The sequence below is a fragment of the Zea mays genome, chromosome 3, assembly GCF_902167145.1.
Source record: "Zea mays cultivar B73 chromosome 3, Zm-B73-REFERENCE-NAM-5.0, whole genome shotgun sequence".
Lineage (NCBI taxonomy): Eukaryota > Viridiplantae > Streptophyta > Magnoliopsida > Poales > Poaceae > Zea > Zea mays.
The window spans coordinates 182092533-182119140 of NC_050098.1; the positions used below are offsets into that span (position 1 = coordinate 182092533).

A 26608-nucleotide genomic window follows, 5' to 3' on the forward strand; every position below is an offset into this window, starting at 1 on the left:
ACTTTTTTGAAAATCTATAAAAGTTGTAGCTCAAACAAACAAGGTCTAAGTCTAATTGCTCTTATACGTCACTAGAGATGGCAATGGGTACCCGCAACCCAATACCCGATGGGTATTTACTCCATTAGGGTATGTATGTGGGCTAAATATTCTACCCGTGGGTCTGTTATTAAGCAAAAATCTTCACCCAATGGGTAAACGGGTATTAGAACATTCCACCTTCACCCATACCCATTAACTCGTGGGTATAAAATACCCAATATAAACTTAGTCCAAGCATGAACTTAGACTTTAGTCATCCATCTTTTTTACTATTTAATAACCTTTTAGGCCATTATGTCATAGAAGGTTTAACGACAATTTAATGACCATGTAATGGAACATGTAATTCACCCAATGTGTGTTGAATGGATGGTTAAATGATGATAGAAATTTTGTAATGGTATTTAGATGGATATACTTGATATTTGTATAATATAATATTTTGATAGATGCTTATTTTTTGTGGGTACGGGTGACCCGATGGGTGACCCATACCCACGTGGGTATAAGTATGGGGGTAAATTCATACCCACCAGTGTATATGGGTGACCTGATGGGGTTATTTTTTTTGTCGTGAGTATGAGTATGGGTAGTAATACCCGGTGGGTATTTATCTATTGCCATCTCTATACGTCACATCACCAGACATGTTTTGCAAAAAAAAGTAGTTAGGATTTTATTTTATGTATTTAGGGTGTTAAAAATAGAGACATGTAGATAGCATCAGATCGTAATAATGAAGTTGTCTATATTCCGTTAGAGCATCTCCAAAAGCTCCCCAGAAGTCTCCCCTAAATCTATTTTTTTGGGAAAAACACAAAAACATGTCTCCAACAGTTCCCCTAAAGCGATCCCAACTTTTTCATAGCCCTTAAAACTCCCTCATTTGTAGCTACAAATGAGGGGTTTTTTGGGCTCCCCAGAAACAATCTGCCGCTTTAAGGGATCTGTTGGAGAAAAGATTAAAATTTACCTCCACTTATTATTTAGATGTCCCTTAAAACTGATTTTGAGGAGTCGTTTTATGGAGAGCTCTTGGAGATGCTCTTAGTCTAGTCTAGTAAAGTATATAAATTTGTCCGCCTCTTGAGTGCATGGTGATGGGCCATAGATCAGTTCTATTTCTCCTCACAATCCGCCCCATATCATAAAGCCCAACCCCACTTCCCGTTTTTCATGCGCGTGAGGGGGTGTGGTGTTCTTCCGTTCGGTTAGCTCGTAGCCGCCGCCGTCCGTAGTTCCCTCTCCGCGCGTGGCCGCCGGTCCCGCGGCTTCCTCCTCCGTGCGTGGCTGTGGCGCCGGTCCCGCGGCTTCCTCCTGAGCGGGCCTGCTCTTCCCGTCAGGCCTCCGCACCCACGGCCGGATCTCTTCCTCTCGTCTCCACGGCCGCCTTCCTAGGACAGCCGTTGCCCGCGCGGTGCCCGCAGCCGCCTCGTCGGCGCAACGCTCTCTTCCTCCCCAGTCCCTCCATCGGAACCACCCTAAGCTTCCTTAGCCCATTCGGTTCTACCGAAAGAATCCCCATCCTCTGTCGCGTCCGCCACCTCCTCTGCGGCTTACCAGCCGGACTCCTCAAGCCTCCCGCTTAGCCCCCTCGCCGGTGATGGCCGCGGCCCCGCCGGTAGCCGGAGAAGATATTAAAGACGGCGTTGAGGTGTGCCTGTTCGATGAATCAGCAGATGGGTTCTCGAGAACTGTGCGCGCCATCTCGGAGCTCGTCGACATAGAGCCCGAAACAGACTTCCCTGAGGCGGAAGTTGAGCGGCTCTCCTCCTCAATAACGTTCCTCAGGTGAAATCCTTTCTCCTGGCTTCCTCTGCTCTCGCACTCAGTCACCACAATGGAATCGACAAATTTCCTGTGTCAGCCTAATAGGTGATCGTAGACGTGATCCTATACTATAGAGACGTGCCCGATTTTGATGGAGTGTATTACATGGAATATTTCATACATATGTGGGAGAATTTGTTTAACTCATAGCTTCGGAATATATGTTGTCCACAAGAGTGACTAGTTATCAAATTGCGTTATTATTCATGATTTATTTGCTTGGTTAAAGGTCTACCTGTTCCTTCCTCGAATATCCACAAGCTCTGCAAAAATGTGAAAAGATGCAGGAGTTACATACCTGCATTTGATTTCTCCTTTCTTTCTAAATGCCCTGTTTTTCAGATATATGTTTTTGTTTTTTTTATCTGCAAATCTAATTTGCGCGCATTTGATCCTTTTCTTCAGAGAATGGAGGCACTTCTCGTATGAGCCAAAAAGTGTAACATTCACTAATGGCACCGAGTCCACTTCATATAGAGATGACATGCACAGTGTAACTTTACCACAGTTTTCATCTGCTTCTGTTCCCCAGGTCAGTGAAAATAAACTTAATAGTGCCTTAGTTTCTGAGCTCAGTTTTTGTATTTTTTAGTAGAGTTAATATTATTTTTCAGCTGAATAGGATTCCTCTCTGATACTCTTTCCCCTTGGGTTTTAACTGCGGAAATCATTACAGATTACACCTCAGGAAGACCGAGGGGATAATACGGTCAGGTGCACAATCCCTCTTCTCCCCCCTGCATGATGGAAAACAGTCATTGCTGTGCAGCATGCGCCTAATAAAACTCGGGCGGTAGGGAAAAGACCGCCCTCACGGTATTATATTAATAAGAAGCTCAATCGGAGCCCCAACTGAGAAAGGTCGCGAAAGCTGGTCCCCCGTGCAATATGAGGGTCCGCCCTCTATAGACCAGATCTTTACTCGTGCTTTGAGCCCTCCCAGCCCCTACACAAGGATCTGCCCCCCATAGCGCAAGATGTTATTTATCTTAACATTTATTATTTCTATTCAATGTTGTTATACATAGATCACTAATTAAAGAAATTGTTATAATAACCGTTTCATGTTGGAAGTCTTTTACCTTCTCTAGAAAAGTATGCCAAAGAGACCCTTGGTCCAAATCAACAATCTTGTTGAGTCCTGCAATGTGCCTATGATCTATTCTAGATTGTGGGTAGCTGAATAATGAAACTGTTCATCTTTTCAAGAGTGCCAAATTCTTAAATATCCTGAAGACAATAGTTCTAATTGTTTATTGTTTTGCACCATTGATCCTTTTACTTTGTTATTAAGTATAAATCTGAGAGTGTGATGAAGTTCGGAATAATTATGCTATTAAAATAAGTCTTCTGCCCTCTTTAATTTATTTCTAGTACTTGATTATCCATGTAAAATTACATTACTATCTTGACCGAATCTTGACTAAGTTTCTTCAATTATTGCAGCTTTGATTTTATTCTATATGCGGGGGGGAATGTCTGGGCCTTGGACTGGTGCCCTAGGTTGTGCGACAAGCCTGACTCTTCTATAAACTGTGAGGTTGTGGCCTTTATAACCATGAACTTTGTAGTGAAGACAAGTACTGTGAACTTGTAAACTTGTCTGAAACACACCATTTAACCATCAAGTATTAAGGGATAATTTAGTTGAATGCCACCCTCAAGTTTGTTATTCAGAAAAATACCAGTTGTTGCGACATGGCTGGTAGGTCCTGAGCTCGCTGGTCAATGACACATTGAGGCCCCATGTCGGTATTTGGTACCGGCAGTGCACCACAGGATGTATCACAAGGTGTTTTTTGTGGTTGACGAAATTGACTGTAGCTTGATGGTTCGCGTGGAAGGTGACGTGACACGAGAATTATACAGGTTCAGGCCGCCGAAAGACGTAATACCCATCGCCCTGTGTGTTGTGGTGATTGTATTGCTTGAGCTCGAGATTGCATTGGTGTGCAGACGATTCAAGGTTCTGGTATGAGATAGCTATGAGATGGGATCTACCGATGAATCATGGGGGTCCCCAACCTGCCTTATATAGGCTGACGGATTTAGGGTTACAAGTTAGTTTCTTTCCTCATCACAAGTGTGATAAGTCCCGCGATCTCGGGGATTTGTTCTTGAGTCGCCCGTGAGTCCTCGCACCCTCCTTAATGGAAAAATCCGTCGCTCTGCCTTGATCTCCAAGCCTTCATGTCGTCTTTGGGTTTGAGTTGGTCGATCGGTCCATGAAATCATCTGTCCGACCTACTTAGACCCTTCAACAGCCCATGTACAGAACCCACGCCATGAGGACCTAGGGGATATCTATCCCCCACACCCCATGCATAGTATCATATTGTTATATCTATGACTGCCATGCCACAAGAACATTTATCGAAACAACTCTACTCTATCCAGTCAGAAATATTGTGGTGTTTTGGGATTGTCTGAAGTGAACTATTCTAAACTTCTGCTACTACTTTTACTAAAATATTGTCCAAAAATGTACTCATATCACTTGCAAACATTCAAACTAACACATTAATTGTAGGAAACTAAGCAAGGTCCGGTATTGTTGCTTTCAGTTACTCAGTCATTTCCTAGGTTTCCGAAATGATTTACTTTCTGTATATATTTTGCACAAATCTTTCATCTGGTACACAACAATTTAAGTCTATACGGTTTCCTAGTATTTTGGATTTCTCACCCAGGTGATTTCTTAAATAATATACTCACCTCTCTCCTCTTTAATTGCTTACTATGCCACCAGAAAATCCTATGTCGCACATGATAAATGTGCTTGTTACTACCCAATACCCATTGGGTTTTTAATTAACTGAAGTGCGAGCTTTTGGGTGGCATGTATCTGTAAATCCTATGCAACTGTTTTCTTGACTATCTTTGTTCTCTGGATGATTATATGGTTGCACCTATTTTTTTTTTGTCCATAGCAGTTCTTCTAATAGCCTGTTTTTGTTTTAGTCCTTACTGCAAGATTACAAGTAACACAAAAAAGGTTAATTGGAAGCTCATGATCCTATGTCATATACTCATTTATTCTCTTTGCAGTATCTTGCTGTTTCTGCGCATCCTCCTGGTTCTTCTTACCATAAACTTGGCATGCCCTTAACCGGGAGAGGTATCATTCAAGTTTGGTGTCTGTTAGCACCATTTGAAGATTCACATTCTCACCAGCCAGTGAATGCATTCAATAATGGTAAGCAAAGAGGAAGGCCTAGAAAAATACCTTGTAGTGATAAGCTGGTACCTGTTCCAAAAGGACCAAGGGGGAGGCCAAAAAAGAGATCTTACGATGATCAGTTAGAACCTGTTCCGAAAAGACCAAGGGGCAGACCAAGAAAGTATCCATTACCAGTTGCAAAATTTGAAGGTTCATCTCAAAACGGTGAAAGTCAGGATATTATTCTTTTTGATCCCCTTTCTACTTCAAGTTTTATTCCAGATGACCTTTCATTGGCTTCTGTCATGCCAACTGAAAAGTCTGTGCAATCAACACCTAAAAGAGGTAGAGGGCGACCTAGGAAAAACCCAAGTGACAAACTGACAGACTCATCTGGTATTGTATCAGAAGATGTGTGTACAGCCCTACCTCCAACAACTGCAATCTCTACAAAACCTAAAAGACCACGGGGGAGGCCTCGAAAATATCCAATTCCAATGAATGATGGATCTGTTTCAGGCGCTGATGTTGAATTAGGGAAAGAGACAACTTGTCAGACTGCTTCATTTGGCTGCAGTTTGGACCACACTGCTTGCACAGAGTTTAATGCCAAGTTATGTATTGTTGCAGTTGATGCAGCATTGCCACCTATTGACAAACTGACCTGTTCACCTGGTACTGTATCAGGAGATGTGTGTACAGCCCCAACTCTAACAACTGCAATCTGTACAAAACCTAAGAGACCACGGGGGAGACCTCGAAAGTATCCAGTTCAAATCAATGGTAGATCTGTTTCAGGCACTGTTGCTGAATTAGGACAAGAGTCAACTTGTCAGCCAGTTTCATTTGGCCACACTGTTTGCACAGAGTTTAATGCTAATTTAAGTATTGTTCCAGTTGATGCAGCATTGCCAATTGTCGACAAACTGTGCAGTTCATCTGGTACTGTAGTAAAAGAAAGTGTGTGTACCGAACCATCTCCAGCAACTGCAACTCGTAAGCAACCAAAGAGAACACGGGGGATGCCTCGAAAGTATTCAGACACTATGATTGACCTGGGGAAAGATACAACTGGTCATCCTGTTTTATTTGGACGCAGTATGGATCACACTGCTTGCACAGAGTCTAACTCTAGTTTTAGCATTGTTGCAGTTGATGCATCATCACTGTTTGCATCTTCATCTACTGCAACTTGTGATGATAAGTCAAAAGGTCAGAGCATTAGAGGGAAAGATAAGAAGAAAACAATTTCTAATGCTCTATATTGCCCTGTGGTTTCTGGTGTTGAATCACAGAGCATTTGTTCCACAGAAATTCTTCCAAATGATCCTGCAGTCTCTGTTGAGAATGCTTTGCCATCTGCACAGAACACGGTATCAATGAATGAGCTTTGTTCGGCTAGCTTGTTAAACCGTGAGGGTAATGCGTGTAAAAGTGCTCTTTCAGATGATTCTGAACTGCCTATCCACATTTCACCTAAATCAAGTAATAAAAGAGAGTCAAGTGGCAGGAGGGGAAGAGGAAGGCCTAAAACGATACCACTTTCTGCTGGAACTGGTCATTTTGTGGCTTCTGTTGCCAGTCTCCCAAAGACAACCTGTGTACTGACTAGTTCAAGCAATCTCACGTCGTTGAACAAGAGTGGTGGCAAATTTATAGTAAGTAGCGTTAGTTCATGTGGCTGTGATGTTGAGAAATGCAGTGTTCATTCAGGTGTTTTGTTGTCTGATGATGCACCACCAGCACATGGCTTACAAAATACAAATTGTAAGGAAGAATCGAATACCAAAATAGGAAAAGCGGGATCTAGAAATAAGCCTGTTGCAGTTGAGCACAATCATTTTACTGATCTTAATGTAAAAGAACAAAAAGTGCAGACAACTCCAATGTCAGGTGATCCTGTGATCTTGGTTGAAAATTGTATGGAAGGACAAGGCCCCAGAAAGGCTGGGGGGCAACTTCAAAGGATACCTGCTTCAAACAAGAGTAGTGGCGCATCTGTTGGTGGTGGAACATATAAAATAGAGACATTATCCACACCAATGACTAAAGGATCATCTAAAAATAATGACATGGCTTATGGGGCTGGTTTGAATCAGTCTCAGAATGCAATTGTTGGTTGTGAAGGCATGGAAGTTATTGAAAGCAACACTGCCAATTATACTTCTCATTGTAATGAAAATGCACGAGCAAATCAAGTTGCACCCAGTTTCAAGAACAGTGATAGGGTCATTGATGAAACGGAAGCTGCGGAACTTGGGCCACTCAAGGAACCAAGGGAAGATGACAATTTGTTTACTTGTGTAAACTCAAACTCAGCTTCAATTACAAGTGACATTGCTCAACCAAGAGTTGTCTTGTGTTTAGCTCACAACGGCAAAGTCGCTTGGGACATCAAATGGAAGCCTCCTTTACTAAGTCAACCTGAACAGAAATCACGACTTGGTTTTCTTGCAGTATTGTTGGGGAATGGCGCTCTTGAAGTGTAAGTTGTGCAACCCATTGCTATGCTAGAACCTTTATTTAGGAAATCATCAGTCACATACTTCATTGTTTGTACACAGGTGGGAAGTTCCATCACCATGTATGATCCAGAAAATATATTCCCCCTCTAAGGTGGAGGGTTCTGACCCTCGTTTTCTAAAGCTCCAACCTGTATTTAGGTGTGTCAAAGTGAAGTGCAGGAACAGGCAAAGGTACTGTGGCTTCAAAGTTTTAGCATGTGATTGATACTTTTGCTTATAGAACTAGATTTAAGTTTTTTACTTTCTGCTATATTCCTCAGCATGAATATTCTTTTTGAAGCCATGACCTCTTTATAATGGTAAACAGCATTCCCTTGACAGTTGATTGGTCACCTTCTCCTCCTCATGATATGATATTGGCGGGTTGTCATGATGGAACGGTATATTTTCCTCTTGAAGAGAATAGTTTCCTTAACTCAAAACCCATGCCTTTCAACTTTTATTTTAAGTTGTTAGTCTGAAAGTTTAATGTTGTATTTGATGTTTCAGGTTGCTTTATGGAACTTCTCGATGAATTTGCCAACACAAGGTAATAGATACATTCCCTTTCGAAGCCTTTCTATAACTGATATTTGGAAAACATGATTAGTCACTTTCCTTTTTTATTGTATTTTTTTAAATTCATGTACTGCATACTAATTATTTTTATTTTTATTATTTTTTCTGCTGAATGTCCAGATTCAAAACCTTTTATGTGTGTCACTGCTGATTCTGTTCCCATTAGAGCTCTCTCTTGGGCACCATATATAAGGTACGATACAGTATTGTTCTTCTGCACCACTTAAAGGTAATGCCAGTCCTAAACTTGAATCCGTATAACAGTGAAGAAAGCACAGATACCTTTGTCACTGCTGGAGAGGATGGTCTAAAGTTCTGGGATTTAAGGTATATGTAACATGTCCTTGGAGACTTACCTCAGCTCATATTTTAAAATTTTTTGTTAAAATTTCATGGACTAGATATCTACTACATTTCCTCATTGTCATACTAACGCCTCTGACTCTATGAATAAAAAGATTTAAGTACACATTTACGACCCATGTCCATCTTCATTCTTCCTTTTTGAGGTGTTGAGGTGAATAAGTAAAAATACATCCAATCTATATAATATACTATTCTCAAAAGAACTATACTATTTATAAGAATTTGGTGTAATTGATACAAATAAAGTTTGCTTGCGTGTCAATCAAAGCTTCTACAAAAAGCAGTATATGCATAGGTGAAGCTGAACAGTCCTGTTACTGTTTGCCTGTGTTGGAAATAGAGGGGACAACCTTTAGGAAGAAAAACTTACTGAATAACCTTTACATTTCTCAATCCTTCCTTCAACAATGTACTACCATTTTCCAGGTATAATTTATAACTCTAGTACTGATGTTCTGCGTTAGATTAAATTTATGCTTGATAAAAATACTTGGCCGATGGGGGAAAGACCGTCCCCACAGTATTTCACTAAGAAGAGTTCAACCGGAGCCCGGCCAAGAAAAGCCACGAAACCTGGTCCCTCATACCTGGGGATGCCGCCCCCTATGGTTCGGGCTTTGAACCGTGCTTTGAGGCCCAAACCACATGACCAACCCTTTACACGAGGGCTCGCCCATCATAGGTTGGTTCATCCATGCCGACCAAGGGAACTGACGAGTGACTTTTTTAACCTCACCCTCAAAGCTGTAGATATTCAAAGATGGCAGATTATGTTGGTTTCAGAGGTCGATGGTAGACACATTTGGTGCTTCTAACCCTCTGGACAGTACTCTGCGAGGTCAACTTACGAGGGTTTCTTCCAGGGTGGGATCCTCTTTGACTCTTGGGAGCGCATTTGGAAGTCCTGGGCACCTGGTAATTGTCGCTTCTTCATGTGGTTGGTTGCCCATGACAGATGTTGGACTGCCAACTGGCACCTGCTTGCTCGAAGAGGGTTGCAACATCATCCTAGATTCCTAGATTTTTTTTTTGTGACTAGGAGTTTGAGTCCATTGATCATCTGCTCGTAGCCTGTGTTTTCTCCCGGCAATTCTGGTTCTGACTTGTTCAGACGTTCAGGCTCTAGTCTCTTTTCCTCGAACCTAGAGTTGCTTCCTTTGGTGATTGGTGGCGGCATACTAATGGGGCAGTATCTGGCCCCAGCCCCACAAGCCAAGGTCTGAATTCTGTGATTGTTCTGGGAGCTTGGTCCCTCTGGGGACATCGCAATAGATGTGTGTTCGATGGAGCTTCGCCTAACCTTTCAGGCCTTGTGATCCAGGTCTCAGAGGAACTAGATCGTTGGAGTTTAGCGGGGGCAAAGGGTGTCTCTCACCTAGCTGCCTGGACTCTGGAGTTGAGTACTTGATGTATTGGTCGTTCCTTTTGGTTGGATTTTTGTCACAGGCGCGTATGTCTTTGTACTGGAGAGGATGTGTGTTTGGGGTTTTTGGGTTTTCTTTGTACCCGCTGTAATCAACGAGATTCTTACTCTCATCGAGAGGATGACACTACGAGTTAGGGCAGTTTTCTTGTTTATTCCTCACACGCTACACAATGCCATACCCATCTAAGGGTTGTGGATACATATTTATAGCCCAAGGGGCTGCTGAGCATATGCTAAGATGCTCCTAAGGCCGTCTCCAGCAGTCTATCCATAGTTTACCCAAAAACTCTGTTTGCACTGTTCTGCAATGTAGATTGTACTGTTCGCATTTGAATATGGTTATGGGGATGTGTAAACTGCTGGAGATAGTCTAAGATGTTGTCCTCCACACCACAAGGGCTGCAGCTGAGATGCTGTCCTCTACTGTCCATAAAGGAGAGATGCTGTCCTCTAAGCAGTCAAAGAACTGCAGCAAGGCATGTCCTCTACCCAAACTGCAGCAAGGACTAAAGCCTAAGTTGCTGTCCTCTACCCAAAACTGTAGCAAAGACTAAAGCCTAAGATGTTGTCCTCTACCAAGATTGCAGCAAAGGCATGCAAAGATTGCTACTACAGGTCGTACACAAGAGGCCACAAGGCTTATTCTATCATTCTCCCCCTAAGTCTTGTGCATCATCTTGTGGGAAAGTTGGGCCATCCCGGACCTGGAGCAAAGCTCAAGGAACTTGATCCTTCCAAGGGGCTTCATGAGTAGGTCTGTAAGTTGATCCTTGATGTTGATGTAGCGCGTCTTAATGCTCTCTTCTACCAAGCAGTCTCAGATGAAGTGGTACCTCACTCGGATGTGCTTACTCCGTTCATGGAACACGAGGTTCTTGGCCAAAGACAGTAGACTGGCTATCCACCCTAAGTTCCACTGCTCCAGTGTCTCTTCCGAGGAGATCATCGAGTAGTCGAGCAAGCCAGCCAGAGCGTCTGAGTTGAAGTGGTGGAGGCTGCTATGTACTCGGCCTCGCAGCTAGACATGGCCATCACCTGTTGCTTGACCGACTGCTAGCTAATGAGGCACTTGCCGAGTAAGAAGATGATCCCGCTCGTGCTCTTGTTGGCATCGGTGTCGTCGACGTGGTCGCTGTCGTTGTACACGACAAGTTGTGCCTCCCCAGGGCACCTCGGGTAGTAGAGACCGTGGTTGAGAGTTCCCACAACTTAGTGGATGATCATCTTCACAACCTGCTCGTGCTCTGTCGTCGGCCGTTGTAGGAACCAACTGACGTAGCCGACGGAGTATGCCAAGTCTGGTCGTGTGTGGACGAGATAGCGAAGGGTCCCCACAAGCGTCGGTACTGCGTAGTGTCTACCTCCTCCATCATGCTGTCGCGACTTAGCTTCAGCCTCTCCTCCATCGGAGTGAGAGTTGGGTTGCAGTCGGTGAGCGCAACTAGCTCAACAATGTGCTTGGCGTAGGCAGTCTAGCGAAGTGTGATCCCGGAGTTGCCCTGGTGCACCTCAATCCCTAGGTAAAAGGAGAGATGCCCCAGGTCACTCTTCTGGAAGGTGACCTTCATCTCTTCCTTGAACGCTGCCACATCTGCATGCTTGGTGCCGATGATCACTAGGTCGTCGACGTAGACACCCACCAGCAGGGCATTTCCTCCATTGCCCCGCCGGTAGATGGTCGCCTCGTGCGGGCTTGGCCTGAAGCCCATCCTTTTGAGCGTAGAATCCAACTTGACATTCCACGCCCTCGGTGCCTGTCGCAAGCCATAGAGGGTGTTGTTCAGGCGCAACACCTTGCCCTCCTTGCTAGGGATCGCAAATCCTGGCTGCTGCTGTACGTAGACCTCCTCCTTTAAGTCACCGTTAAGAAACACCGACTTGATGTCCATGTGATGAACATGCCAGCTCTCCTAGGCTGTCAGCACAAGGAGTCGCACAGATTTCATCCATGCCACGGAGGTGAAGGCATCGTCGAAGTCGATATCCTCCTGCCGTAAGAAACTGCGTGCTACCAAGCGAGCCTTGTGCTTGACGATGGCGTCAGCTTCATCCCTCTTCAGTTTGAACACCCACTTAAGGGTGATTGTGCGGTGACCACGAGGGAGGTCAGCGAGCTCCTAGGTGCAGTTCGTCTCAACCGCATCCATCACCACCGACATCATCGCGACACGCCATGCTGCGTGTCTCTCGACCTCTCTGAGGCTCGTCGTCGTCACAAGCAAGATGCAACTCCGCCGACAGATTGTGAGACGCCAGGCTCAACACTGACGGGTCGACGAGAAGGCCCTCCATTCTACGACATCGCAACGACTCGTCATCGTGCCACGCGTCGATGCGCTCCTCGTCTTGGGAGAGTGGGGTAATGAGTTCCACCGGGTCATGCTCGACCCGAGCTGGTGTTGGAGTGGAAGGGTCCGGAGGTGTTACCGTCGGTGCTGGAGTGCGTGGTGGGGAAGAGTTCGTCGTAGTTGGAGTCGTGGCTGGAGAGCGTGGCGCTGGATTTGGTGAAGACTTGGGGACTGTGGTAAACTTGCTCGGTGAAGAAGAGGTGCCTACTCTTCTAGGTCCCTTGAAGTGGACGTACTCGATGGTGAAGTCGTCGTATGTCGGAGTCATGCCTCATCCCCGCCTTGTCCCATGCCCATCCTCGTCCTTCATCGAACACTACGTCGCACGTCGTGTGCACACGTGTGTTCCTGGGTCAAAAATATTGTAGGCCTTCGAGCCCTCTGCGTAGCCAATGAACACCCCCGGGGTGCTCCTGTCATCAAGCTTGCCGATGTGGCCAAGCTCCTTAGTGAACGTGAGGCAGCCGAAGACCCGTAGGTGAGAGACCGCCGACTTGCGCCCATGCCAAGCTTCGTACTGCGTCATCCCGTTGAGTGCCTTGGTAGGTGAGCGGTTGAGGATATAGACAGCTGTCAACACTGCCTCTCCCCAGAATACAGTCGACATTCCTCTTTGCTTGAGGAGAGCTCTTGCCATCCCCACAACCGTCTGGTTACGTCGCTTGACGACGTCGTTTTGCTGCGGTCAGTACGACGCAAACTCAGCCGCCGTGGATTCGTTGTCGCTGCGCAGCACTCGTAGCTTGCGGCCGCACTCCGCCTCCGCAGCGACTTGCGCACGCTTGATGGCATTCGCAACCTCTCCCTTGCTGCCAAGGACCATCATCCACATGTAGTGGGAGAGGTCGACGAATAACAAGAAGTAGCGTCGTAGTGTCCGGTGTCACCGGTCACACAAGTCCTTGTGCACGAGCTCGAGCCTCTCCTTGGTTTGGAAGCTCGACTCTGGGGAAAGGGGAGCCATCTCTGCTTTGTCAACACGCAGACGTCGCAGAACTGCTCCACGTGGTCAAGGCACGACAGGCCTTGTACCATCTCCTTGGCACTGAGCCGCTTCAGGGCCTCAAAGTTAAGGTGCCCAAAGCGCTCGTGCCACTGCCATGCCCCGTCGTCTCGATGAGCAGCATGGCAGCAGGGTTGTGCCACCTTCACGTTGAGGTTGTAGAGCCGATTTGGACTCTTGCGTACCTTGGCAAGAAGGCGACGAGAGGGGTCCCAGATCCTCATGACTTTGTGCTCGACCTCCATGCGCAAACCGTTCTCATCCAGTTGTCCCAAGCTGATGATAGAGTTCCTCAACGCGGGGATGTAGTAGACTCTGGTGAGGAGCCTATTCTCACTAGATGCGGAGGTGAAGACGACTGAGCCGACACCCTTGATCTGTACGCCGGAGGCGTCCCCAAACTTGACGGAGCCTTGGACGCTAGAATCAAGCTCGGTGAAGAACTCCTGTTGACCGGTCATGTGATGAGTGGCGTTGGTGTCGAGGCACCATCCTTCAATCAAGTCTTTGCTGGACCGTCGCTAAGGAAGGCGCGTGCTTTTGACTCATCAAGGTGGAGAACCGTTGTGGCCAGTGCCATTGGAGGTAGCTTGATGCTTGCGTGTGCTAGGAGTAGAGCCTCCTCCTCCGCCTATGCGACGTGGGTCTGGTCGCGTCATGGCTGTCGACAATCCCTGGCCCAATGGCCAAGCTTGCCACGGTTGTGGTTGGTGTCTTATCGTGACGGTTTCTAGTTGTCGGCGGCGTTGCCCTGGGTGCCTCCGCGGGCACCACCCTCAGCACATCCTCGCGTCTTGGCTTGGGCGCCTCCGGGCGCCTTGCACGACTTGTCGCGTTTGCGGCTACCTGTCGAGGAAGTGGACTCCCCCCTGTCACCCTAGCAGACTTCCCACAATCCCACTGCTCCTGAGTGAGATATAGCTTCCTGCCGATGGTGATAGGCCCAGAGAGAGCCTATGGTTCGTCGCCGTCGACGACCTATCGCCTCTTCGATCGTCATTGTGGAGAGGTCTAGCAGAGACTCGATCGAGCGATCTGCTTGTACTTCTCGGGATGCAACAGAAGAGCTTCTCGATGACTCCTCATCGTAGGTGTCGTCGCCGAATTACACCATCTTCTGCAATAGTGTTGAAGCGGAGAGGAAAGTCATCAACATTCTCACTTGGCTTGAAGGCTAGGTTCTCCCACTCCTTGCAAAGTGCCTGCAGTGTGGTCTTTTTTTTTCGAAAACGCGGGAGAGATGTGTATCATTATATTAAGAAGAATAGGTGAGGCAAAAAGAAACCTCATACAACTCCCACACAAACCCACATACACTAGATTATAGGTAGAAAATTAACAATAAAAAACAGCTAGATCCGTGACCATGGAGACTCTAAAATAAAGATTACCGACTAGTTCACTGGAGCATAAGGATGCTAGATAAATCACTGGCTCCAGCCCTACACCAGAGGTGAGACTCCTCCTTGACCCAATTGATGACCATTCTGGAACTAGGCTGCACACCATTAAATACACAACGGTTGCGGTGATTCCAGATGGCCCAAGCTCCAGGTATGATCAAATAATTCAAGCCCTTGTGCAACCCATTATATGCTGGATCAACAGGACTCCTTCCCACCAATCCTCAAAGGAAGAGTTCTCAAGGTTAGGAGAAGGTGCTGCAACCCGACAGATTTTCATAATCTGAAACCAAACTTTCCGTGAGAAAACGCAGGAGACTGACAAATGGTTTAGCGTCTCTTCCTCTTGATCACACAGGGGACAAAATTGAGGGTGAGGCAGTCCTTTCTTTGTAGGCGGTCTGCTGTCCAGTAGCAACCGTGAGCCACAAGCCACATGAAGAACTTGCATTTACCAGGAGCCCAAGTTTTCCAAATCCTTTCCCAAGGTTTAAAAGTTGTTGCACCAAGAAAGAAACCTGCAGTGTGGTCTTTCGGGCACAGTCGCTGTCGATGCGGGTCGCAGCGATGACGTCCCAGGCCTCTTTGGCAGTCCGCTTCTAGAAAAGCGAAAACTGCATCTCGGGTGGGACTGCAACAATGAGGGCATCCAGCGCCCATCGATCCTCGTAGTAGTCGCTGTCGCCGTACCGAATTGCTTCCCACATGTGGCGAACCTGGAGCCGTACCCTCATCACTGCGGCCCACTCGACGTAGTTGTTCTTGGTGAGGGTAGGCCACCAACGCCGGGATCGATGTCCCTGACAACGGCCTGGACCTCACGGTGACCATGGTACCGATCCGGGGAGGGAGAGCCGCGCCGCCTGTAAAGGCCGTGATCTCCGTCGACCCGGTCGCCTCCACCGAGAGCACCGTCGGCGTGTCCGTGCTCGTCTGGGCTGCCACCGCGTGCGCCCTCGCCCATAGCGCCGTCGGCGCATCTAGGCCTGTCTGGGCTGCCGCCACGCGTGCCCCCATGGATGGGGATGCGCGGTTGCTCATTGTGCCGCCTGCTCTCATGCTGCCTCCCTCGCCAGTTTGAGCTCGTCGTTGGTGCTATCATCAACAGAAGCAGAGCTGCTGGTGCTACTGCCACGCAGAGACTCGAGCTTTGCTACTGCTGCACGTCTCCGCTGCTTCTACTTCTGCCCTTGCTGCTGCTAGTTCCGCCGCCCGCCAACCAACCCTTGTCGCTGTCGCTACTGTTGCTTGGGACTAAAAGACTATGTTGATGTTGTTGTTAAGAAATGATACACAACTCTCGTGTGAGTTCGATAAAAAAACCCTTAGCCTGAAATTCGCTCCCACGGGGAGTCGAACCTAGAACCTGAGGAGTGCTAATCAGCCTACCTAACCAACTCAGCTAGAAGCCCTTTCGCTTTATGCTTGATAAACAACATCATAAGTTTGGCCACGCTACGAAGGGACTTATTTTCATTAGCATGACCTTATAGGAAATAGAAAGTATAAAGTCCTCGAACTCACAAACCAAATAACTACTATCCTAGAACTATGAATAACATGCAGCGCAATGCTAGCATGTCCCCCCCACGTTTCCTTCCCACTAGCCATGTTGTGCTAGCAGAACATTATTCAGCCGGCATGGCATCATGCTTGAGTTGAGGATGGGTACTGGCGGCCCACATGCTGAAATCTGTACAATTTTTCAATTGCTCTTCCTTGGCATGCCATGCTCTCTTCTCTTCTTCTCACTCCCTCCCTCTTCTTAAATCGGACCCACCATGTTCAAAAGTGACTTGTCAAAACCAATGACAGACGGTGCCATGTCAGATAAAAACCGCACTTGAATACCTTGAAATGGTACAAGCAGTCAGAAGTAAGTGATAAAAGCACAGAAGTTGAAAGGCAAGTTCTACAGCACAGCGATTAGGCCTGCTATGTTGTATGGGGCTGAGTGTTGGCCTACTAAGAGACGACATATCCAACAACTAAGTGTCGCAGAGATGCGTATGTTGCGTTGGATATGTGGGCACACAAGATTGGACCGAGTGAGAAACGATGACATACGCAATCGGCTAGGAGTAGCGTCAATTGAAGAAAAGTTTATTCAACACCGGTTGAGATGGTTTGGGCATGTCCACCGGAGATGTCCAGATGCATCGGTGCATAGAGGCATCATAAGACGGGACAATGTGAAGAGAGGTAGAGGTCGACCAAACTTAATATGGGAGGAGGCAATCAAAAGGGACTTGAAGGAATGAAATATCCTAATGAAGTTGTGTTTGGATAGAAGTGCTTGGAAAGAAGCTACCCACGTGCCCGAACCGTGATTAGGCCTTTTTTCTTTTAGTGCTCTCAAAAGCTTTTCCCCTTCCCTTTCTCTCTCTTCCTCCTTTTGGTGACATCTTGTTGGGTTTCAACTCTAGCCTACTATAACTTGCTTGGGACTAAAAGGCAATGTTGATGATAGTGGTCAATTTTTTTGTTTTCTGGGTTTGAGTACCAATATTAGACATTGTCAGCATTCCAGTGGCCAAAATGGTTTTAGTCAATAATTAAACAGTTCTTTTCTACAGCGGGAAGCTGGACAGTAACGAAATTACAAAAGCTTCAGAGTTTTGATCATGAAAACGAAACATGTCAAAAACACACATCTGACCACCCAGGGCCCAGCATACGTAGCACACTAGCACTAATGACATAACGATATTCCCCAGAACTACATGATGATAAAAATGCGAACTTTAAGCATCACTGAGCGACTACTAGTTACATGCCCAAATGGACACAAGTCCCGGACACAAGCTGTCCACGAAGATTCACATCTGCTCCACTTCAGTTCACCATGCCCTCCTGAATCTGTAGTGAAGAGCAGCCAGCTTCAGAGCTTCTGCCCCTTGCTCCAACTGAGCAGTGGCCTGGTTTCTGTAAACCTGTCCAATAACATAAGAAAGAACAGACCATGTGAACCATCTCCGTAGGTGATCTACACCTTTTCCTTCAAAGCATACATTCTTTCTTAAATGGAATAACAGTGAGTAGGATCAAACATTCACCATGGTTGCTGCTCAAGTCTACGTACCTGCAAGACAGGCGCACCCCCACCAATTTGCTCTAGCTTTACCACTGTGCCTAACATACAGCCGCAAGGCTAACCACGTGAAAATGTTTACTGTTCGACAGACAGGCCTACACAAGAAAATCCCGAGACGTGGGTGATTTAGGCTCCAAACAAAATGTGCCAAGGCACAACCAAAGAAGAGATGGTTTATGGTTTCTTTTTCAATGCGTAAGGCACAAGCTTTGTTTCCTTGCCAATGACACAGTAACGGCATCCTGCATAGCTAACCACATAACTTTTTTTTTTATCTTGAGAGGTATCTTGGTTTTCCAAATGACTTTGTAGCTCATACCATCCAGGTCTGCACAGGTGTCTGCACACATATTTCATTGAAAACCTACCCTTAGTCCACTTGGCTTGATCTTTCATTGTTCAAAGCACATCTGAACAAGATAGAATGTAATCTTCTAAGTTGGATCTGGAGGTCTTCATTAAGCTATCTTTTAAATGACAGATGCCAGTTCTTCCCATATACTTTGTACTGGACAAATTTGATCATTAAAAATTCTTGAGAACTTGTCCTTCAGGGGAAACATTTCAACACCACATCAAACCAGAAATCATTGGATTTTCCATTTCCTAACACCATATTTACCTTTTAAGTAAACAACCTTTCACTTTCAGCAGATCATTCCACAAGGGGGAAATTATTGGGGGGGGGGGCATATTTCAAATGTGACAAACAATTTGTTTTTACATATTTTTGTTTGATTGCCAAATTCCACCTTTACTTTCTAACTTTCACCATTTACACAACAAGCTGATATTTATTCTTTTTAGATCTGATTATCTTGTCCCTTTAACCATGTGATATTTCTAAATCATTCCCCCCCTTGCAAGAAAATTCTTTTTCTTGTTTTATCCATTCTTTAAATGATAGTTTTAGCCTTTTAGGAAGTAAATGCATGGAAATAGGATAACTTGGCAAACTTCCTTGCCATCCATCCAGTTTTTTCATCTTCTTTTTCACAATAATTTAAGTGTTCGGTTCAGTACCTTCGTTTCAGTTTTGATGTCTCTCTTGCTCTATGACATTTGTGTGCTTAGGGACACATTTGTGAATGTCCTTTCTTTTTTCATTGAACTGTGATATTTGATTACTGATTTTTCATGACATGAATCACTTTCGCAGAGATCCATACCATCCTCTTTGGGAGCTAACTACTGCTCCAAGGGCTGTATTAAGTCTTCATTGGCTAAAAGATGGAAGGTAATACTTAGTTCCAATACAGAGTACATCAGTAAATAAAACAATTTGGTACAAAATTTGCTTAATTTGTCTTTGTTCTCTATAGGCACTGATCTCATTTAGGTTGTTTTTCTGCTTAGTTAAATGCAGGTCATTGTTGAAAACTGAAATGCAGTTGGAATATATTGCAAAATGGATTTATTTGTGTTATGATGTTGCAATAGATGTGTCATGCTGTTCCTCTTAGCTTGCTAAAGCATCTTCTCGGTCTAGATAACTAGTTTTTCTTGATGCTCCTCAATGTATTATAACCTTTTGAGTTTGCATTGTTTATACATGTTTTTAAACATCCTTTTGCATGCTCTGGACTTTATTGGATAGGAACTTAAAATTCTTCCAAGGTTGTTGACCTAACTCACAGACCACAAGATCACTAATTGTTGTCCGTGGACAAAATATAATGTGATTACATAGAGTTCACTGTTTGTATTTTCTCCTTCGTGTGAATTCTGGAATCTAGGTGAATCATCATCTAACATATATTCCTATGTGGATCTTTTATCTCATGCAAGCATCTGATAACCTAGTTAGCTTGTTTTATTGTTCGATGCAGTAGGACATCTTTGTATTTGTTAGTGTATTGTGTCTGTATTCCCAATGTAATGGGCCTTAGCCTAGCCATGTACTTATCTGTATATTAATACAACATCTACCTAGCTAGGGTTTCACTTCTAGCATGGTATCAAGCCTCTCTTCTTCCCTCCCTCCCTCTCCTAACCCAGTCGTCGGCTTCTTCCTTAGCCACCGGCGGCTCGCCGGTCGCCTCCCCCCTTCCCCCTCATGGCCAACGACTCCTAGGCAACCATCGTCGCCTTTGCCTCCCGCACGACACTCTGGTGGGGTTGCGCGACCTCCACTTGCACCAGCCGACGTCAGCGCCCAACTTTCTGGCGTGGCTGCAACATTCACCCTCGCCCAACTTTCTGGCGTGCCTGCTATCCCAACACCTCCGCCACTACTCCCACAAATTTGCGCCTCGCTCCATTCATCTTTTTCCTTAGGTACTCTGATCACAAGAGGTGCCAGTGCCTCGATCTTGTCACACACCACATCATTATCTCTTGCCAAGTTCTTTTCGATGAGGACGTCTTTCCTCTTGGTGGCTCCTCCCCACCTCTTGACCTCGACTCTCTCCTCAATGTTGATCCTGTTGATGCCCCTCCTCCTCCCCTACTCTCGGTCTCGACGACCTCTTCCGCTCCATGCGTGTCATTATCGCCCTCTACCGCGCCACGCGCGGCCCTGCCTCTCCGACCACCTTCGGATCACTTCGCCGATCCCGTGCGCGTCTACCAGCGACATGTGTGCCCCCTCGGTCCCCTTCATTGCCGTGTCGCTGGTGTACCACCCCGTCGCCATCCACCACGACCCTCACCATGTCCACCCGATGGTCATGCGGCGGTCCGCGGGTGTTCTTTGTCTCGTCGGCCGACTGGTGCTCACGACCGCCACCGCTACACCTCCCTCATATGTCCCATCCCCGGTTCGTAGCGCGCTCGTCGATCCCCACTGGTGTCGTGCTATGGAGGAGGAATATGAGGCCTTGATGGCCAACTACACCTCAGACTTGGTGTTGTGCCCCCTGACACCAACATGGCCACGTGGTCATCGACAAGTGAGTCTTCAGTCAAAAGCTCAAGGTCGATAGCACCCTAGATAGGAACAAGGCCCATTGGGTCCTTTGGGGGCTTCACTTAGTGCCCCGAAGTGAACTACAACGAGACCTTCAGCCTCGTCGTGAGGCCCGCCACCGTTCATACTATTCTCTCCCTCGCCCTTTTCTGGGACTAGGCGGTCCACCAGTTGAACGTCAATAATGTCTTCCTTCATGGTACTCTGACCGAGACGATGTCCTGCAACTAGCCAACAGGCTTCGTCGACTCTAGTCGTTCAAGTATGGTGTGTAAGGTTAATGAGAGCACCTAAAATCGACAACTAAATAGCCACAAAACTTTGTTAAGTGTTAGTACGGCTAAGTAGCGAGCTCTTGCGACCACAAGTATCACAGAAAAACAATCACACAAGACACACGAGTTTATCCCGTGGTTCGACAAGTATAACACTTGCCTACCTCCACGTTGTGGCGTCCCAATGGACGAGGGTTGCACTCAACCCCTCTCAAGTGATCCGATGATCAACTTGAATACCACGGTGTTCTTCTTTGCTTATCTCTTTTCCCGTTTGCGAGGAATCTCCACAAGTTGGAGTCTCTCGCCCTTACAACAAATATCAAAGTGAAAGCACAAGAGTAAGGGTGGGAAGCAACACACACAAATCCGCAGCAATACACACACTCACAAGCCAAGACTTGAGCTCAAATGAAGCGCAACAAGTTCACCACTAGAACGAAGCTCAAATCACTAACAAAGTCAATCAAGTGCGCGGAGACGGAGTGTGGAAGACTTAGAATGCTCAAAGTATGCTTAGGTGACTCCTCCATGCGCCTAGGGGTCCCTTTTATAGCTCCAAGGCATCTAGGAGCCGTTGGAGGCAACTTTGGAAGGCAAATCTTGCCTTCTGTCGGGTGGCGCACCGGACAGTCACTGTAGCTGTTCGGTGCGCGATCTCCTTCCTTTTATGGCGCATCCGACCGTTGTAGATTCTCGGCAGTTGGCGCACCGGACAGTTTGGTGCCCCCTGCCGACCGTTGGCGCGCCCACGCGTCGCGCGCGGATTGCGCGGCCGACCGTTGGAGTAGTCGACCGTTGGCTCACCGGACAGTCCGGTGCTCCACCGGACAGTCCGGTGAATTTTAGCCGTACGCCGTTGAACGTTTCCCGAGAGCGACGACTTCGCCGCGGACGGCTCACCGGACAGTCCGGTGATTTATAGCCGTACGCCGCCGTCGAGTCCCGAGAGCGGACTATTCACCGAGACTGGTCCTGGCGCACCGGACACTGTCTGGTGCACCCAGACCGAGCAGGAGTTGGCTGTACACCGCCAACTCATTTCCAATTGCTTTTTCCCTATTTCTAACACTTAGACACAATACATTAGTACCCAAATCAATGCACTAAGTCTAGAAACGTACCTTGTAACTTGATTTGCACTTTTTGAATCTTTGGCACAAATTAACACTTAGAGCATATGTGTTGGGCACTTAATCACCAAAACACTTTAGAAATGGCCCAAGGGCACATTTCCCTTTCAGTTAACAACTCTTTGTATGGCCTTAAGCAGGCGCCACGGGCCTAGTACAATCGCTTCGTCTCCTACTTGGTCTCCCTTAGTTTTGTTGAGGCCAAGTCGGACACGTCCCTGTTTATTCTTCGGCGTGGCGACGACACCGTCTACCTCCTGCTCTACGTCGACGACATCGTGCTCATGGCGTCCAGTGTCGCCCTCCTCCAGCACACGATCACATCCCTACAACACGAGTTTGCGATAAACAACTTGGGCCCTCTACACTAGTTCCTGGGGTTTGTTGTGGAGCACCGTCCCTAGGGCCTCTTCACCAGTGTCAGTACACCATCAACATTCCGGAGCGGGCTAGCCTGTCGGACTGCAAGCCTTGCTCCACGCTAGATGGCACTTAGGCGAAGGTCTCCAACGACGACGATGTGACGGCCTACTAGAGCCTCGCCGGGGCTCTACAATATCTCACCTTCACTCGGCCCGACATCACCTACGCGGTCCAGCAGGTGTGCCTTCACATGCACACCCCGTGGGAGCCCCACCTCACCATTGCGAAGCGGATTCTTCGCTACCTCTATGGCACCCACGACTACGGTATTCTTCGACCCTCTCTGACTTTCGAGTTGGTTGTCTACACCGACGCTGATTGGGTCGGTTGCCCTGACACGCGTTGGTCCACCTCTGGCTACGCCGTGTTCTTGAGTGCCAACCTCATCTCCTGGTCCTTGAAGCGGTAGCCCGTTGTCTCCCGTTCCGAGTATCGCGCTGTGACCAATGACGTGGCCAAGGCATCTTGGCTTCGTTAGCTGCTCCAGGAGATTTATAGCCCTCGCCTTCGTCACCCTTGTCTAATGCGACAATGTCAGTGGGGTCTACCTCTCCAATCATGTGCAGCACCAGCGCACGAAGTACGTGGAGATCGACCTTCACTTTATCCGCGAGCGTGTCACTGTCGACAATGTCGGCATCCCGACCACTTCACAGTTCTTCGATAGCTTCACCAAGGGCCTTTCATCCACGGTGTTCTCGGAGTTTCATTCTAGTCTCAACATTTGTACATGCTAGAGTTGTGACCGGAAGTGTTAGAGTATTATGTGTGTATTCTCAGTGTAATGGGCCTTAGCCCAGCCCATGTACTTATCTATATATTAATACAACCCCTACCCAGTTAGGGATAGGGTTTCCACTTCTAACAGTATTCAGTGTCATAGGACAGAGCATGTGAATGGAACAAATCCTCTTTTGCATTTCTTAGTTTAGACATGCTTGAAAAAAAATGAAGGTACTTTACTCTTGTTGTTTTATCTTATTCGTTGCGGATTTGAATTGGCCAGCAAGCACTTTTCATCTGGAGAAACACTTTATTACACATGGAACCCATATGAGGCATATGGCATCTGGTCAGAATTCGGAAGCAACATTGAAGAATGTCATATTAAAAGTTGTTTACCCACATTTTGATCACATTTTTATTTATATGCACAGGCTACTGATTTTTCCCTTTTGCTATTACTAGAATTGTGATACTAATGCTATATTTATGACTGATTGTTGTCAGGGGGATCATTATCTCACTGGAAGATGGTACATTGAAGTTTCTAAGCTTGCCTCGGATTGCAAATGATGTTCCAGCCACTGGAAGGCCATTTTCCGGAACAAAAACTCAGGGTGTTGCAACTTATCAGTTGTCAGAATATTTGATTTGGAGTGTCCATGCTTCAGAACCTACAGGTGTGTTTCAGTACCATTTTCATAGCCACAGCCCATATCCTGCCCAGTGGTACTGACTACTGGGTAACAAAATTCCTATGTAGCAGCTGTCACTTCGGAGTCTAAACTAAAACGAGGGAGAGATTACCGTGTAAAATAAAACAATTATTTAAAATATTGGTATCACATGTGTTTGATCTAAATTTTAAAGGTGAAGTTGTTGCCAATAGAAATTTAAGATCTTCCTGCAGAACTTTGTTAATAGGAATTATTGTTTTGTGAAATTATTAGTTTGCAGTTTGACAGTTGATACATAGTTCAATTGATAATAGTGGAGTAAACTGCCTGTAGATTTTGTAGATAATAGGCATAACACCCTGCAACTTGGATAGTATGACAGGAGAATTTTTTTACAAGTCTGAAATGTATTGTATGAAACAGAAAAAGAGAGCTGGGATCAGTACCTTACATGAGAAAAATTATTACACCAGGAAGTATCTATCTTAACTCGACCTTTGGGGGGGGGGGGAGTATCTATCTTAACTGACATAACCACCAGACAGAAAGGTGGATGCAACTTTGAGATTTTGAGCTTGTTCGGCTGCCATTTTCATCCAGCTGCAGCTGCAAACAAACACTGTTCCTACAGCAGCAAGCAGCAGGCGGCTGCAGCAGCTGCCACTGTAGAAACTAGCAGCCGAACAAGCCGCCACTGTAGAAACTAGCAGCCGAACAAGCCCTTTCCTGACCGACCCCTGCCAGTGTATTAATATACACTGCTTCCAGTCGGCTACCAAAACAGTGGCAACTTGTCTTCTTTTAGTATTAGTCCTAGATCGTTTTCTGATTATGCAGTAACTTCTGTTTTGCCTCAAGTGTCAGATGCTTGCAGTGTTCTTTAAATTCATAATATATGTTTGCTGATGTCCAGGTTGTGTGGCTTACTGTGGGGCAGATGGTACTGCTGTGTACTTCCAGGTGAACTTTCTAGTTGATATCATCAACAACATTTCTTTTCGTTTGAGTTGCAGTGTTCTAAACAAAAATTTAACTTGCTGTAGCTAAAATCGAGATTCTGGGATAAGGAGCCTGGGCGTAACCGTGTTCCTTATTTCCTCTGTGGATCATTATCAGAGGATGGAGAAAATATTAAGATTGGCAGCAGGCTGCAAACATCTCCATTACCAAATGTGCCTGTGGGGACCAAAAAGGGTTCAAAACCATCCCAAAGTATAGTTCAGGCGCTTGCTACAAGCGATGTCACTAGCCTGCTGACATATCAGCTCAACTCCCCCACAGGAAACAATGATGCCGTAAATCTAGAAGCTCATGATGATCAAGATGATGGACGCAGCAAAGAGCAAGGAGCAGGTGCTGTAAATCAAGAACTTGATGGTGAACAAGATGATGGACACCGTGAAGAACAAGCAGCAGGCATGGTAACCACAGAATTTGGCGATGATCAAGCCGATGGACACAGCGAAGAACAAGGAGCTGGTGCAATAATCTCAGCCACTCCTGCAAAGGAAGAGAATGATGGAACATGGAACGACAAGGGTGTTCAATCCCCTAAAGACCTTAATGTCGTCCCTCCGAATTCTGTCGCTTTGAATCAAGTGCGGTGGAACATGAACAAGGGTAGCCAGAGATGGCTGTGCTATGGAGGTGCTGCAGGCATCATACGATGCCAGAGAATCTGAAGAGCCGCAATCTGGAATGCTCTTCGAGAAACAGAGGCTTGTCACACAGATGGTGGTAGGTTCTACTCTATTCTTTTCTGCTACTTTTGACCGGGTCGCCGAGGGTGGTTGGCTTAGCTGTGCATAGGGGAGAACCGATGCAATAGACCTTTGCATCTTAGAATTGCAGTCCCCAGGTTCTGAATACATATGGTATGGAACCTGGGTCCTGATAGTTGCGGTAGTACCAGTGCATGCGAACCTGAGCTTTTGCGTTCCATTCTGTGTAAGGGCTTGTTCGTTTGTCTAGGAATGGATTTGGAATCGTTTCAGCTAATCAAAACTTATATAACTTAGAGAAGAAATCCAGCTAGAAATTGTTCCCTAATGTGGTTCCTAACTGTTACCTTATGATGTGAACAGAACATGATGCATTCGGGAGGAAATAATAAATGCCATAGTGCTCGAGATTCTGGTTTCCTGATGTGGTTCCTGGACGCTGACATGCTATTGTACTGAGTTGTATCGAATTTCGTGATGTGATCATGTGATTTATGGTCGCTGACACTATTCTACACCCGCTTCGTCTCGGAACAAAGTTAATTGAACTATATCCCATCACGACACTCGAGTCTTCTGAGCGCTTAGCGTCTCTCTCAAATAGATCAGGTTTCTTTGCAAGCTACCTGTTCTGAGCTAGGCCTTCTAAATTTATGCAACAATGACCGTTACGCTTGTTCAACGCTATATTTAGATTCTAGATTTCTTCTAGCCTTCTAAAAGGAACGCTCACTCTCACAATCCCCTCTTCGTCTACCAAAAGCTACGTAGGCATACGATGTTCTGAAGATGTGATGTATTAGAGGGTGTTTAGTTTACATGAACTAATTTTAGTCTCTCTATTTTATTCCTACATTGCCAAATATAGGAACTAAATATCTAATTTAGTTTCTATATTTAGTAATTTAAGAGCAAAAAATAAAATAAAATAGATGGACTAAAATTAGTCTGTATAAACCAAACACCTCATTAATCAACCAACAACTATTCTAT

General features: G+C 46.1%; 1 protein-coding gene across 5 annotated transcripts; it reads left to right on the top strand.

Annotated features, from left to right (window-relative positions):
- Positions 1-1138: 1138 nt before the first annotated feature.
- Positions 1139-26325, top strand: LOC103650985 (Transducin/WD40 repeat-like superfamily protein). 5 transcript variants are annotated; one of them, XR_564504.4, is made up of 15 exons: positions 1145-1833; positions 2278-2404; positions 2549-2586; positions 3319-3412; positions 4921-7517; positions 7597-7728; positions 7838-7937; positions 8047-8086; positions 8236-8308; positions 8380-8442; positions 18915-18992; positions 23725-23897; positions 24808-24854; positions 24938-25631; positions 25979-26325. XR_564504.4 is itself a non-coding variant. In XM_008676583.3 (14 exons), the coding sequence occupies exons 1-14, from the start codon at positions 1646-1648 to the stop codon at positions 25574-25576; spliced, it is 4362 nt and encodes a 1453-aa protein (XP_008674805.1). In that variant the 5' UTR covers positions 1139-1645; the 3' UTR covers positions 25577-25943. The 5 variants fall into 5 exon arrangements, 3 of the variants coding, with proteins under 3 accessions (XP_008674805.1, XP_008674804.1, XP_020406008.1); XR_002268155.2 differs by having other exon boundaries at positions 1219-1833; positions 7865-7937; XM_008676583.3 differs by lacking the exon at positions 25979-26325 and having other exon boundaries at positions 1139-1833; positions 7865-7937; positions 24938-25943.
- Positions 26326-26608: the final 283 nt, after the last annotated feature.